Below are 16,396 nucleotides of genomic sequence, written 5' to 3'. Positions count from 1 at the left end.
GCTACAAATGCAAAAATTATGAAACAAAAAATAAGCTATATACTTGTTTTATTTTGTACATATAACTTTCAACCTTTTTTTAAAAAGTATTTTTTGTGCTAAAAAATTTAACATATTGTTAATTATTTTACAAATTATTAATTTAATGTATTACAATTTACAAAAAAATTATGTTGCAAAATGCAAGTCAATTACACTGCTTCAAATATTTTTTTTCTCCGTGTTCATCTAGCAGCTAACTTTCAGGTACAACTTCAGAAATAGCTGTTGAATTGACAGTGACCAGTTGTTATTGAGTTTGACAACATAAAATTTTTAAATTCAAATAAAAATTCTTTTATTCTATTTTATATTTGCTTCATTAGAAAATTCAAAAATGATGAATGTTTGTTTCATTTAGCAGCATTATTTTATTCTTTTTGAACTATAACTAAATTAAATAACTTTATAAATAAATAGTTTTAAGTGATGAATACTAAAATAATTATCAGTTTCTTACAATATTGTTCTTAATTATTCCATATGACCCAGTCTTATTATATTTTCAGATTGAACTGAAAAACATGATTATTTTTTTGAAAATGAACAACCCAAATTCGTTTTTTCTTTTTTCCTTGGAAATCTTATTGGATACATTTGGAATAACTTCTCTAAAATATATGTCATCATTTTTAGACAATACTGTATAAATATTCTCTATGAACACACATTAATTTCAAAGGTTGAGCATTATTAAATATGGATATTTGTTTTTATTGTATTTGCTGTTACAGAAGGTTATTCAGAATATTTATTTTTTTATACTCAAATCATAAATATTGGAATTTTAACAAAGTAAATCATACTTGTAAAGTAGTAACAATTAATCCTTGCTCTATGTATACCAATAGCTGATATTTTTAATAAGACTATCAAAATTTCCTTTCTTTGAAGTTGCTTTTTAATACATTAGGAATACCTACCTATTGGAATAATTTTTCTAAAATATTGGTAATAATTATAAACATATAATACTTTTTACATAGAAAAACAATAACATATGTTTAAATTAAGTATAATTTGTATGAACCTTTTATAATTTGAAATGCTTAATAATTAATAACTATTAACTAGTTGGTGTTTTGTACTAATTAGATTGTTTGAAAAATAATAGAAGTATAGTAGGTACTAGGTTTTCTGAGTCATTATTGAGTATTGACATTATTTGTACCTTGTTATTTATTATTATCGTCTTAAGCCTAAACTCAAAATGCAACATGATTATGTGCTATCATATTGTGATAACTGATAACATCATAGAGTTTGAGACCTAGGACTATAGTGGTCACAACGTTACAGACAAGTCACTGACTAATGACTACTGTTTAGTGCTTACTACTTACTAGTTACTACTTAGTACTTAGTAGCATTTACTATTAAGCAGTTAGCTGTAGATGTAGTTTTAACTTGTGAGTTTAAATGTTTTAATTATAAACCACCGGAAGCGTTTTTTCATCTAGTATCGAATATCGTAGTTTTCGAAAATTAAACGTCTTAATTATTCATATTCTTGATTTCTAATCGTTTCGTTTGTAATGGTATAATAATAGTGTGACCTGTTTTATTTTGAATCGTTTCAGGTTATTAATATATCATCATAATCATGGTATTTTTTGACTGATTAAATCACTAACTAAAAAAATTAAATTTTTTCAGTAAACGCAACTTAAAAATTATTAGACAATTCAGCAACTCTTTGAATACTCCTTTTACTCAAAAGTATTGGGTGAATACAGAATTCAAATTGTCAAATAGTATCATAATCATAATATCAAATTGCTTGGTGAGTAAAGAATATTTATTACTGATCTTATAAATTTAATAAAATGTAAAAAAAAATTTATTAGAAAAGGTTATACATTTTGTAATATTATTGATACTACATATTGGTAGAGAAGGGGGGTTCTGAACCAACGGTTAGTGAATAAATACAAATAATATAAAATGAAAGTTCTAGATATTAATTAATAATCATCAAAAATCATATATGTAGCCATCAATTCTAGTGTAATTGCAGTCAATATCATATTTAGTTTCAAGAAAATTTGCAATAAATACTCTATCTTACTAACTATCAAATGGTGAAATATATTATAAAATATAAGAATCTACTTAATATTTTATGATCTGAAGCCTTTTAAATGTATTTATGAAAGACAAATTGCACGCCATTAATATAATATACATACACTGTAGGTATACCATAATTTATTAAAAATCTAAGAATATACAATCCCTAAACGGGCCAAACTAGTTACTACCTTAAAATGTATACTTAAATAATAAATAAATTAAGTTCAATTTGTACTTAAAAAGTTTAGTAAATTTAGTTTTTAAAAAAATTTTTAGATACTTAGATTATCAACCAGCTAAACATAAGTATACATAAACATAGATATTAGGAAGATATTGAATACCATTAGTAATTAGTTGGTACAGATACGATAGTGTTTTACCTTTTTAGTTTCAACCTGCACAGTATTAAAGCATATGAATTCATAGTACTATTAGTATTAATAATATATATTATATTTGTAAGTTATGTAATAATATGAAATATAAAAAAGACATTCTTTCCTTATCAAATATCTAATGCTCATAAAAAAATTAATTTAAGTTTATTGGTAAATACTTACATACCTATCTATCATATTTTAATTCCTACTTATAGAACATAGATATATGTTAATAATAAAAATAAAATATATTATTTGAATCAAAATTAATTATGATATTATATTTAAAGCTGTAATTAGACCAAATCATATTAACCATGTTAACCTTATTTATTTTATCGATCTTATATACCTACCCATAGTACCTAGCACTCTAGTTAATAATTTGTGTTTTAAGTGTTAAACCTTAATTCACTTAACTATAAGAATGTTTTATTTATTTACATATAACTATTGATGTGTATCAGACCATGCATACAAATATACAATATTATTGTATAAGCCCCATAACATTCATAACTAGGGCACGGATGTTGTTGCATTTGCAACTTTTCTTCTACCTTTCCAATTTATTGCTAAGTAAATTTTAAATACGTTTCATGTAAGTACGAATTCAAATCTAAAAGTTTTAAGTGCAATTTTTTGCAATTTTTGGAATATTTGGAATTTTATTGCAATTTTGTTGAATTTAATCATTTATACAACCATTTTAGCTATATTCGAAACTTAATAAACGATATAGCTTATTTTAAATACACTCCACTTACATTAACCGATGTAGAACGAAGTTTTTCGAGGTATAAGAACTTATTGGCTCCAAATCGAGGAGTGTTCGAATTCGAAAATTTAAAACAAACACTTATAGTCCAATGCAATAAGGTTTAAAATTTAAAATATTTAATATGTTTAGAATACGCATAGATTATTAATTAATATTTATTATTATAAAATATAAAAAATATATTTTTTAGCAGAATTAAAATAAAACATCTATAAATTATAACGAAACGTTGTAATTTTTAGTGCAATTTTTAATATTTTAAGTGCAATTTTCTGTATTTTTTAGTGCAATACTGCAATCAATTTTAGTAGTTTTTTACTACTACAACATCCGTGCCCTATTCATAACATTTTGATAAATTAAGTATGAAGTGTAAGATGTAAATACACCATGAATGTTATACTGTTCAATAGCTCACTACTTCATTTTACTATTTAGTATGTATATAGTATCTAAACTTAATATTTTTGTCTTAAATAAAAAAGAATTAAATCTGGATTTTCGCAATAATACTTTAAACAGTATTTTAATATTTAAACTAAGTAACTAGTATAAAAAAATGTAATTTGTTTGTACATAATATTATGTAACAGTTTTTATTTTGCTTATTTTAAGTCAATAATAAACTGAAAAATTTGAAAATGATTATGATTTAAAAATTATATCATATGGGATATTGAATTTATGAAAGTTGATGATGTTAAACAATAATATTAGTGAAAAAATAAACTTCTTAAAACAATGCATTGTGTAAGAAAATAAAATAGACAGTATAATATTACTTATGTTATACTTCGGAATATAATATTTCTCATTTAGACGAATTAATCAAAAAACTAATTAAATAGATCATTAGGATCATGAATATATTTTAGAATTTACTGTTAGGGACATCAAAAAATTACCCTTCCTCTCCCCCATACTCATAAAAAAAAACTATTATCATTATAAGTTTTTGTATTAATATTTTAATAAGTTTAAGAAAAAAAACCAATGTTAATTAATTTGAATTGTTCTTAAAAAAGTGTCTGCCCCATTATATTTAAAAAAAAAATCGTCTCTAGACAACTGGTATAGGTATTTAAGTACTCCACTGATTAGAAGTGTATGATTTAAGTACAAAGTTAAAATATAAGATTTAGAGATAATTAAATATTAATATAGATTTCCTTGTTGGTTTAAAAGGATGAAGGAAAAACAAAAGTAATACAGTTAAATGTTTTATATATTTAAATAAAATTAGCAAAATAACTGATATTCTGTTAAATCTAGTAAACATAATTGACTAAACCTTTATATTTATTACTCATTCATATTAATATTTTATGAACACAAAAAAAAACAATTAATATTTGATTACGAAACAATTATTTTGGAACAATAATATCTCACTTATTATTATAAAATATGTCATTATTTATTAATAATAATAATCATCTACTAGCTTTTTTTATCTGAATCGAAATACATAACCATTAATATTATTATTGTTAATAGAAACTGGATTTTAATGATCTAAGAGATACCCAAAATTTATTTAAATAAGTAAAAAATTGAATTTTAAAATAATTATTTAATCATAGATAATAGTGTGTTTTAAGTGGTCAATTAAATAAAGTCTATTAAGATTTTATTTACCTTTTATGCCATTTGAGTGAGTTTTGTGTAATGTATAGTGTATAAAATATTATTATAATATTTGATAAGCACATGTCCTCCCTTAAATAATGATTAAAAATTAACTTTAAAATCTAAAAGTTAAGAAAAAATATAAGAGTTATCAATATCCTATCTATAAAAAAAAAAATAGTGATTATTATATTTTAGCTATTTAATGTATCAAGAATAAAATTAAAACAAAATTAATTATATTGAATTATAATTCCTAAATTCATTTTTATATATCTGATTAAGTATTATTTATCTGAAATAAAAAAATTTGATCACCAAAATAATTTAAAATAAATAATCATGTTACTTACTACACAATTAATAATAATTGTAATGCCTTATTGATTTGGATGTAATAATTAAAAAGACTACACTAACACTGTGAAACCCAAAAACGCGAATTCAATTTGTGCTTTTATATCTTAGTTGTGCGATAAAAGCGTGAAAATAAATATTATACCCATTACACTACAAGTTTCATTTTAAAATTATACACATAGGTAGTATTTTTATATTTCAAAAACCATCAACAGTGATCGAGTTTAGTTGAAGTTTAGTATTATCGTATCGTATTTAATTATAACGGATTACGGTGAAGGTTGATCATTTAAGATAACTATACAATATATACAGTTTAGACTTATATCAAATGGTATATGACTTTCGATTTATTTTTTATTGAAACATGTTGAAAATTTGATTGAAATGTTTTAAATTGTATATTATCAAATAACCACTTATGTATTATATCAGTTTGTGTCTGCGCTACGATCGTGCGCATTTTAATAAAATACTATTAATTTTTGTTAAATTTATTTGTACTTATGGTTTGATGGTTTGTTACAAAAGTATCTTTTTTTTTGCGCTTTTGAATTACGTTTGGATCATTGGGTCATATTTTGTACTTATGGACTACAACCCACTAACATGTTTAAAAAATAAGAGGTACTACTTCTCCACGCCCTCCTCCCTGAATTCACAATACAATAAACATAAGTACACGAGTTATTTAAAATATATAATTAAGTATACAATATATTATGTAGTGTTCGATCTGCTCGCATAAATGTAATATATCCGTGTTTTTTCTTGTGTTCACAACGTTTACAAATTTTCCAATAATTGCTGATACAAAATATAAACTTATATTTGAACAATTTAATTTGTTTAAAAATGAAATAATATTAAGAATATGAATACTTGAGAGTTGAGAAACAATTTAACAATTTAATGTTCAAGTCTTAAGTCATGGCGGTTTCGAGTGATTAAACAAAATACAAACAGTTACATAATATACCCAAACCAAACCACTTAAAAAAATATGTTATGTCGTGGGACGCTTTGTTTTCGCTAATGTTAATCTACTTTTAATAATAATGTATAACTGTAATTTATTTCTTGTATTATTCTTGTCTCGAGATATAATGTATGATTCAATGATTGAAGTAATAAAATAATAACAAATGTGGTATTTTGGTGCCTGGTGGCATGTGAATTATTCGTTTGTCGATAACGAACGTTTGATTGACCTAACATAGATACACTTGAATCTTTAAGATGACATTTAATGTTATCACATTCAGATTGTTCATTTCAATTGATTGTTTTACTGCGTGTCTGACGCAGTTATGACAGTTGTAAGACTAGCATATGACATTTTATCCTATATTTCAAGAGTGGCATTCAAATATAAATAAACAATATTTAAAACGAAAATCGCGTTTTACGGAACACATGAAATCATTTGTATTTTGATAGTATTGTATATTTGTATAGCAATGGCGAGGAGTAAGCTAAGTCAACTGCAATCGAGATATGAATTTTATCCCCCTGTCTGAAATTGTCTTTCCTTACGATTTGCCTCCAATATTTTTTTGTCACGCCTCTACTCCCTCCGGAACTGATTTTATTGACAATCAAGTAAATCCATGATAAGCTATACTTACCGATCCTGGAATTAAGATTCGTCAATCTGTTTCATAGAACGGTATGACAGTAATCTACCTTTCAACTAGTAATTGAAATATTATTGACAAAATGTATATGAATCAATATAATATGTGATTGTGTATATAATTTTGATTTGGACAATATTTTTTTTAACACACTAAGAAACATATTTTAGTTAACAATAACAGGTCATTTTCAATGCTTCAACCAACATCGAAAGTCATCTGATGTAGGCGTAACAAAGAATATATTGTTTCAGTTTTATATTCCCAGATATTTTTTGAAGTACTCGCATATTGTATATTTGTATGTATACAAATAGTGGTTATTTTTGTGTATGATAGAGCTATTCATTTTCACATATTTGACCGCATTTATACCGAAACTTTCAGTTTATTCAGTATTCAAATTATCTCAGGTCAATTTTTCACTCCATTTCTACCAGTAGTACATTTAAATTTAGTCAGCAAGATTCCTCTAATCAGTGGCGTATTTATAAGGAAGGTGTTATGGGAGATTGATCCTCTCCTTGGTCTTTTTATTTTTTGACTGATGAGTATAATATTGTTTTTTGAAATAAGTTATTATTAAAATGATAGAAAAAATTAAAATATTTCTTATCATAAAATATTACAACCCCGGAATCAAGTTTCACCCGACCACCTCGAAGGCGGTTTAGTTAAGGCTTCCGCAAACACGGAATCTAGTCTAAAATATAAATTACTAGTATTTTTATCATTTATTATTGCATTACTTTATTTTCAATGCTGGAAATATATTCATGTGTAAATTAATTAAAACTCGCTACTCAATAATTATTACCTAACCACTATAGCCATACTTTACCCAGATGAGTCAGGTGATAGTGTATTTTTATGGTTTTCTTCGTTTCTTTAAAAAAAAAATTACATATGGGCTATGAATAATAAATCTCCAAAACAAAAAAAACACATTATTTAATTATTTCTCAAATAAAAAATTCGCGTCAATCAAGTAATATTTATTATTTTCAAGTATATCTTTAAATTCAGATATTATTGTAATCCACTATTTCAAAATGTTTAATTCTGGGTCCGAAAGAGTTAATACCTATAGATTATAGGGATATTATATTATATCATAGGTTTTATTTATCACTATTTTTGTTTAAAGAAAACAGCTTTATAAATATATGTGTATACTTACTGATTATATCGACTCTTAATATTTTTGAGTAACAAAGGTGATGATAAGTGACAATCTTCCCCCCATTCAGAGAAATGAAATGTTTGCCAACGTATATTTCCCCCTTGACAAAACCCTAAATACGCCACTGCCTCTAATGTTGGTAGATATTACACCATTATAATATATTATATTTTCTCTTTGTAACTATGAAATTGTGAGATGCAATTATTATTAAAGTATAATTCGTTTGAGAAAACAAATTAAACATATTATAAAAAAAAAATCTATGTATATACGACAAAATATGAGCGTTTTATCTCTTTTATTCCTAGTATTATTGGGAAACTTATTTATCACGTGTTTTTTAATAATAAAAATTGTATAAATCCTAATAAATTATGATAAACGTATAATTTTATTACTACATCACAATTATTTTTTATAATATATTTTTTATCAATAAGTGACGTCTATCCCCACAAAGAATAAGAATAATTATAATATACATGTAAAATACTAAAATGTATTATCGATATTATTATAGTTTATAATAAAACCAACGTAATTATATTTTTTTTCAACAATTTAACTATTATGTGGTTTGGACTAAGAAATAAATAAAGGAAAGCCATTGACCATTGTTTTCTTTGTAACTTTTATAAATATTAACGTTCACACGATATGTCACCTGCAATTCACCATTTTGACATTTTTTAACAGAAAAATTTGATTTTAAAAATTGTTAGACTACATTTTTCAAAAAACTAGACCAAAAACACCTATAGTCTTTAACCAGTTTAACTAACTACGCACGAGCGTGCATTTCTCTTTCCGCGGGTAAATTCTAAATTATTAATATGATTTTTATTTATATTATAAATAACATACAACGTGGTCTCGGTGGCGCCGATTGGAACAATAAATACTGATTGTAAGAACGGCCGTCTGGCATACCTTAATAAAAATACGACCGTGTGTTTGCGTTTAAGCATTTTCTGTACGTACATACACTACATGACGATTACTTAGTGTCGATATAATGGTTCCCAAACTGGTCCGATCTGATACTTTACAATATACACTATTTTTATGTATAATACAATATGTAATATTAATATTTTAATTTGTTTATGCGCGTAGTGCAAAAAATCCGCTATACGAACACGATGAACTATTTCATTATTAATTATATTACCAATGGAATCTCGGACATTGTTTCTTAAGGCAATTTTATCGTAGGATGTAAAAATATTTTAATATTTCAATATCATTATTTACTAAGAATTTGTTGATTTTAATTCAGTGGGTATAATATTTAGCTATATTTTACTAATTTACTTTAGGAGTTGGAAAATAAGTAATATAACGGATGTTATATTGTTGAACATAATTAGGGAATTGGGTGATTGTGAAGATAATATTATAATGTTTGTACAGCGTACTTATTATTCAAGTAATATGTTTTGTAATAAAACATATAGCAACTTGTCACATTAATGTTTATTAATATTATAAAATAGTATAAATTTATAAATTTATTTTATAATAAAAAAAAAAATATATGCATAGATAAGTTTTTTCATAATATAGCATTGGCAGACGATTATATATCATGTTATTGTGTTGGTTAGATAATGCGATGTATCGGAAATTCATCAAAATAGCTTTGACAGCTTATTAATAATTAGTTTAATTATTATTAATACTAATGCTTTAACGATAAATATTATTTTCAGTTTTAGCTACAAATATAATATTGAAGAATACATGAAATGTAAATAATTACATTTATTCTGTGATAACACTAGTAGTAGCCTTATGCAAATCGATAACGTGGCAAAAATATTTACTAGCATAATAAATATGATAATGTCTTATAAAATTATTAATATTTACGTTACGTCATGTATTTTATACCATAATTTATACAAAATACATAGTTATTGATGGACGACCTTATAAAAATCTTTTTGGATCCGAACTCTGTCGATTGACGATTAGGCTCCTGAACACCATTCACTGATTTTGTCCGTGACAAGACGTGTTTGTACGCGTTTTACGACGACGGCCGCGTTACGTGGTACCGCTAACAGCGAAGCTCCGCGTGGTGCGCATGCAGCGAAGCACCGCGTGCGACCGCTGACGGTTTCATTTTCATTCGGCTCATTCGAAACATTCGAGTACGGACCACCGTCTCGTCGACTTTGTCGTTGTTGTGCTACTGTGTTATTTTATAATAATAATAATTAAATGTATTTAAATATTGTTGTATAACCGTATAGGGAAAAAAAATCCAAACGACGATAATTTCAATAATAATTGTACCCACACTCACGTCAATCATTACGCCGTTGTTTCAGATCAATGGCGGACTCAAGATGCTGTTTCGGATGTTCAAACGTGCGCAAAGGCGCATGGGTGATATCAGTTTTTGACATGGTGAGTAACCATAAATATTATAATTAAATTTAAGCACCTCCCGCGTTGGTCGATTTTTTACTAGTTATTCAGTATCTGTCGTTTAACTTTTTTAGCTTTATTTTATCAGATAATTTTTCTTACTCGGCATCGGCTTAACAGTTTTTCAATAAATTTTTCGTTTGTGAATAAACATATTCATCTAAAATATATTTAAATACACAAAACTACATTGTGAACGATGTACTTATTTAAATATACATTTATCGTAATATATTAAACTGTCAGTTTATTCTATAATATAAGTTATAACCATTCAAGTACTGTTTTTTTCGTAATATTGTCTTTCGTTATATTGTCAAACCAAATAGGTTTTTTTTTTTATTAAAACAACCAAATAAGCAATTTGGTTTTCAGATGGACTCGTCTTATTACACATAACCTATAGAAAAAAATGTTAATTCATTAGTTCTTTGCTTAGCAAAAACTAATCATTAGTTAGGTCCGGTTTAATATAACGCTACCACTCGATATTAATATCACGCACGTGAACAACGTATTATTATTAGGTATGTCACAAGTCGCGTGTACCGTGTATGCCACTTATAAGTATATTATATTATTATTTTTTATCGAATGCTGTATGTACTATGTGTACTTTGGATACGAAATTCGTTTTCGTTATTTGTACTCTCACAATATGTTGAGTGTAATATGTACCTACCTACTTATTGATATTATGATTAATTTGTATAGTTATTTACGACTTAATCGATTTTAATTATGATATCTAAATTTGTACAGTTAGTAGAATGGGACATTCATAATATCAGAAAGTTTACCTTAAAAATATCAAATATTCTAGTATGTTCTTAGTATTACTATATTTTCGTACACTAATCACCACTAAACTATTGTTTTGTCAATTTGTCTTTATTTAGCCACGTTTTATAAAATGTTATTCTATCGTTTTGGACTGTTCAAAAAACCTTTTGTCACACCATAACGTATTGTATGTGCTGACCTAATGATTAGTGTATACATGTAATTGTGTTTATTTATATTAACAACCGTACTTATGTTGTGTTTGAATTAGTAGTTAAATGTTTTATTGAAGATGATTTAAATTACATAAATTCTTCAACCTGAAAATAATATTTTTTCAAACAACAGTAAAAGATTAATACATTAATTAACATTTGACTAATAGATAAATGTCATATAAAATATTTACTTAATGTTTTAACAAGTAATGTATTTATTTTATTTTAAATGAATACAATTCTATTCTTTTTTCATGTTTAGATACGTTTTCTCTGCAGCATTTAGCCGCGGTGTCTAGATTCTAGACGAAACATGTTTGTCGCTGGCATTCGACGCGGTACACTGGTCCGAAACCAATGCTATCGCCAGACGCCGCGTCAAATATTTTAGACCAGAGGTGGCGTACCTTTTTTGGGTTAAGTGTCAAATTTTTCAAATCAAGGTTTTGAAAATTTTTCACGTGCCCAAAATAAATTATATTTTCTAAGGATAAAAATAAAGTTACACAATACATATAATAATATTATAATACATTTTACAAAGGAATATTATAATTTTTAAACATATTTTGTTTCTTTGAATTTCTTAAAACATTTTATAAATAGCTTAATTTTTATAATTTTAATTTTTCACGTGCCATTGAAATTTGACCAATGGTGCCACCTCTGGCACGCGTGCCGTAGGTTCGCCACCCCTGTGCTAGACGCAGCGATGAATGCCTATAAGAAAACGGCTACATTCAAAATACATAGGTTCAATAGTACATCGTTTGAACGCTGCCGCTGAACACTGCAGAGAAGACATATCTTTATACTTAAAAAACTTTTGCGAAATTGTTAACTATTATTTTGAAAATTTCAAATTGGAGATGAAATCGTTGTCCAACATTTCTTTCAAGTGGTGTTATGCTTATACATTTTAATTGTGTCATAATGTTAATAATACTTCTTTGTTCATCATTATACTGTGTTATCTTACATGCTTTATGATTGTTATGTATAAGTACTAAGTAATTGCTTTAATTATGTCTAAAAAAAAAAAAAAAAAAAATGAACCGTGTATTTTAATAGCATTAAGGTGATTTAATAGTCGTTTCTCTAATTCTTCTTTTTTTTATCGTACCATACAATACCATAAAAATGATATCATGTTTAGCTAATATTTAAATGAGTATAAATCTACGGTAAAATAACTCATTTTATAACACCATTTATAACCACTTATAATTTCTATACATATTATGGCATTTGCTAAGTACAAAAATACATACTCTTGTATGAAACTTGTCTATGACTAATGTGTATGTTTTTTGTTTGTTTAGTTAATTTGTATAATACTCACAGTACGAGCTATTGCTACACTAAGCATCGCACCATATTCTTCGTATACATACAAAGTAAAATTGAATTCTCCATTTGGTAAGTGTACATTATTGGTTTATTTTCAATTAAAATATCTAATTTTTTAACGGTAAATCGTAAATGTGTTAACCTCCATTTATTCTATTCATCTTAAAAACGTTTAACATTGCCTTTTGTGTTTGTTAGTTTTAATATTGAGTGAATTGACTTAATTAATTGGTTAGAATTGATCATACTTAAAGGTATAAAATTATCTGTATTTTTACATGGGTTTTTTCGATTTTCAACAATTTTAAAACAAGAAATGATTATGGATCATGGATACTCCACCATTTAAAAATTTGTTCGTCTCAACAAATTTACCATTAAAATATTAGGTAATATTATAATAAGACACGTTTTCCTCAGATAGAAATTATACACGTTAAATTTCAAATTAATCGACCTTACCTATTATTTATTGTATATTACAATTATTATAAATAATATTATGCAAAAAGTAAAATATTAAATTTAAAAAAAAAAAACAGTTTCTACTAATTTATTATTAAAATATTATATTAGTTTCTAGTTTTTTATTATACACATTTCTACATTTCAACTGCTGTATCAGCATTAATTAAACTCAATATTCTATAAAGATACTATAAATTATATTCATTTAAAAATCTGACATTATTTTATAAAAAATTTTAATAAATATTAGTTTAAAGCTTTGACCAAATTTTTAAGTAATTTTAACAGCCTTTAGGTATTTTATAAAAAGAAGGACCTTAATCGTAAACATCTGACTTTTTAATCACATTTTTTTATGCTTAAAAACTGAAAAAAAATAATATAAACAAACAAATAAATTTTTATTTGAATTGTAAATAATAACAATAGATAAATATGTCAAATATTTATATGTTTTGGTACTTTATATTATAAATTAATTTTATTAAATCAATTATATTTTAAAATATAAATATATATTATTTTATTGCTATAAATTATGAATTTTATTTAAACAAAAATGCCATCAAGTAAGTATAACCACTATGATGTACATTAGTGTCAAGTTTACCCCATCATTGAATATTGTAATGGATATCTTAAATTTGAATTCGGTGATAAATCATGTACATAATTCTGCAAAACAATTCTTAGCAGAGATTATCAACCTATTATTATCCATGGTTACTAAACAATAATTTTAATGGTAATAATTAAATTTACTTACTTTTTTTAATAATTTTTTTATAAAGCACTGAGAAATGTTTACTCTTAAGTCATTAAAATACAAACTAGAACCCAATTTTGTCTCTCAAATTTGATGATTTTTTTTTTACTAAAAAAGAATCTTCAAACACTAAAAAACAAATCTACACATCATTGTAAAATCAATTCACTAATATTTATAATGCACTCATCTCAAAATCTAAAAATCAATGTTAATAGTAAATAATGAACTAATATAATGGTTTGCATTTAAATAATACTTAATTAAAAAATAAAATTATAAAAATATATATAATTAGTTACATAATACTTTAATTATTCTCTTTTATGTATTATATGTTCTTTATATTGTAGATGATGCGCCATCTCTCTCCAGTGACAGCCGTCTTCAACTATTGGAAAAAGATTTCAATCTATTTAGTCAGCTATTTATCATTTTTTTATTTTTTTATGTGAACTTAAATCTAAAGAAAGCAACTTTCATAGTAAGTTTTACTTGAAATATTTATATTTAAGTGATCTGTAATATTTACAATCAAAAAAATTTAAGTTTAATTTTTCTTCTTTATATTGAACCTCGAGTTGTAGTAAGATACCTAACAGGTTATATGTGATTATACTAAAAAAATTTAAGGTTCAGTATGGCATCTATAAAATATATTATAAATAGTGGTTAATCTCATAGTTAATTATTACCACATTTTACATATTTATAAACAAACAAACCAAAAACTGTTCAAATAGAATTGTCTGTAGGTATTTTTTATCAGTAAATGGATAGCACAAATATTGTCCCAGTTTTACATCTATTTCTACATATCAATAGTTTAGAAAAGGTTTTCAACTTGTCACCTTTAAAAAATTTTTGAGTAACTAATGTAATAAATTTATAATTTATAAAAAAAAATTACAATCCACGATGAGAACAATACTGTGCTTGTTATCTTTATTGATGTGAATCTAGTATTTCTTTTATGTAATTTGCCTAACAAATAATATTGTACAGTAAACAATAAACTTTCTACTATGTTTTAAAACTGCAGTTCATTGAATATGTCTGTCAAATAAAAATTAAAGTGTCAATAACTTTCCACCTTATTATCAAAAACAAATAAATATTTTCTTATATTATCAAGTTATACTCTATTAAAGTTAAAAATCATACTCGGCGGTAACTATACTTTTGTTGGATAACAGTTAGGTGTAGCAACACCTATTTGTTTCCCTTACCAGGTCAACTATCTGTATGCCTGTCGTTTACTATGTCTCTGTATAGAAGTTGACTACACAATATTTTAAATTAAAAAATGACTCATGTTCAATTATATATTTATTTTCAGCGTAACACTCAAAGTATCAATCAGTGGTTGGTAATAAACTTAATATTTTTTGTATTCTTTACTCTCTTTATTGGTTTTACTACAGTCAAAAATGCATCACAAGTTATATTTCCTATTGGAATTCCTGTAAGCAGTATGTATCAAATGTCTACTTACATAATGTTAAAATTAACTAATTTATGATTATTAAGATTTCCTATTGTCTTAACATTGTTATTTGTTATTAGTTGTTGTAGTGTACCAGATTTATGTGGTGAAATGTTTTTATGATGACGAACTTAATGCTATAACTCCACCTACATTGCATACCACACCATATGTGACCATTACCAGCCAGTCCTTGCAGACTCCAGTCTATCCTGTGCAAGCTGGACCTTACGTTATTCAACAAGTGCATCAGCCTATTACACAAACTCCTTATCCTCAACCAACATACCAGTATCAACCACAACAGCAAACTTCTCAGTCTCATGTGGCTATGCCTGTGCCAAGTCAACAAAACCTCCAGGAGTATTGTAACCCACCACCATATTCGCCAAGTTATAATACACAAGAAGGCTCTTCAGTGAAACAATAATTATATATTAACATTTTTCAATTCATTATGTTATACAATTAAAACTTTTCTTTTTACTTTAATGTCTATATTTCTGATTACTTTGTATGTGTTATGTGTTGAAAAGTACAAATTGTTTATTATTGTATACAATAATACTATTATTTAATGAACCATGTATTAACAATTTTAGCAATGAATGCTTACATACATTAATTTCATATATTGCTTAAAAAAAATATGAGTGTGCAGTAAATTGAGCTTAATCCAGGTTTTGTAAAATCAAATGTTTGATTTTTTAAATATAAAAAAAAAATTTTACACATTTTATGTGTATTATATTGCGGTAGTTATGTATTTAAAGTTAAATTTTTTTTTTTATGATAATTACT

The 16,396-nt window shown here is 25.3% G+C and overlaps 1 protein-coding gene across 2 annotated transcripts; it reads left to right on the top strand.

The window, feature by feature from the left end:
* Positions 1-1,302: 1,302 nt before the first annotated feature.
* Positions 1,303-16,081, top strand: LOC112595514. 2 transcript variants are annotated; one of them, XM_025340763.1, is made up of 7 exons: positions 1,303-1,619; positions 1,696-1,822; positions 10,425-10,503; positions 12,848-12,944; positions 14,463-14,593; positions 15,449-15,581; positions 15,676-16,081. In XM_025340763.1, exons 3-7 carry the CDS (start codon positions 10,429-10,431, stop codon positions 16,023-16,025), a joined length of 786 nt encoding a protein of 261 aa, XP_025196548.1. In that variant the 5' UTR covers positions 1,303-1,619; positions 1,696-1,822; positions 10,425-10,428; the 3' UTR covers positions 16,026-16,081. The 2 variants fall into 2 exon arrangements, with proteins under 2 accessions (XP_025196548.1, XP_025196549.1); XM_025340764.1 differs by lacking the exons at positions 1,303-1,619; positions 1,696-1,822 and having other exon boundaries at positions 10,197-10,503.
* The last annotated feature ends 315 nt before the right edge of the window (positions 16,082-16,396 follow it).

This window comes from Melanaphis sacchari, unplaced genomic scaffold, assembly GCF_002803265.2.
Source record: "Melanaphis sacchari strain LSU unplaced genomic scaffold, SCAv2.0 Contig27_pilon_pilon, whole genome shotgun sequence".
NCBI classification, from domain to species: domain Eukaryota; kingdom Metazoa; phylum Arthropoda; class Insecta; order Hemiptera; family Aphididae; genus Melanaphis; species Melanaphis sacchari.
Note: the sequence above shows the minus strand (reverse complement) of the source record. Positions and strands in the feature narration are given on the sequence as shown.

Bases quoted from the DNA above. Each gene is read 5' to 3' on its own strand.
- LOC112595514 (XM_025340763.1), top strand. From the start codon at position 10,429: ATGGCGGACTCAAGATGCTGTTTCGGATGTTCAAACGTGCGCAAAGGC. The intron at 12,945-14,462 runs GTAAGTGTACAT...TTTATATTGTAG, and splicing joins AAAATTGAATTCTCCATTTG to ATGATGCGCCATCTCTCTCC. The intron at 15,582-15,675 runs GTATGTATCAAA...ATTTGTTATTAG, and splicing joins TATTGGAATTCCTGTAAGCA to TTGTTGTAGTGTACCAGATT.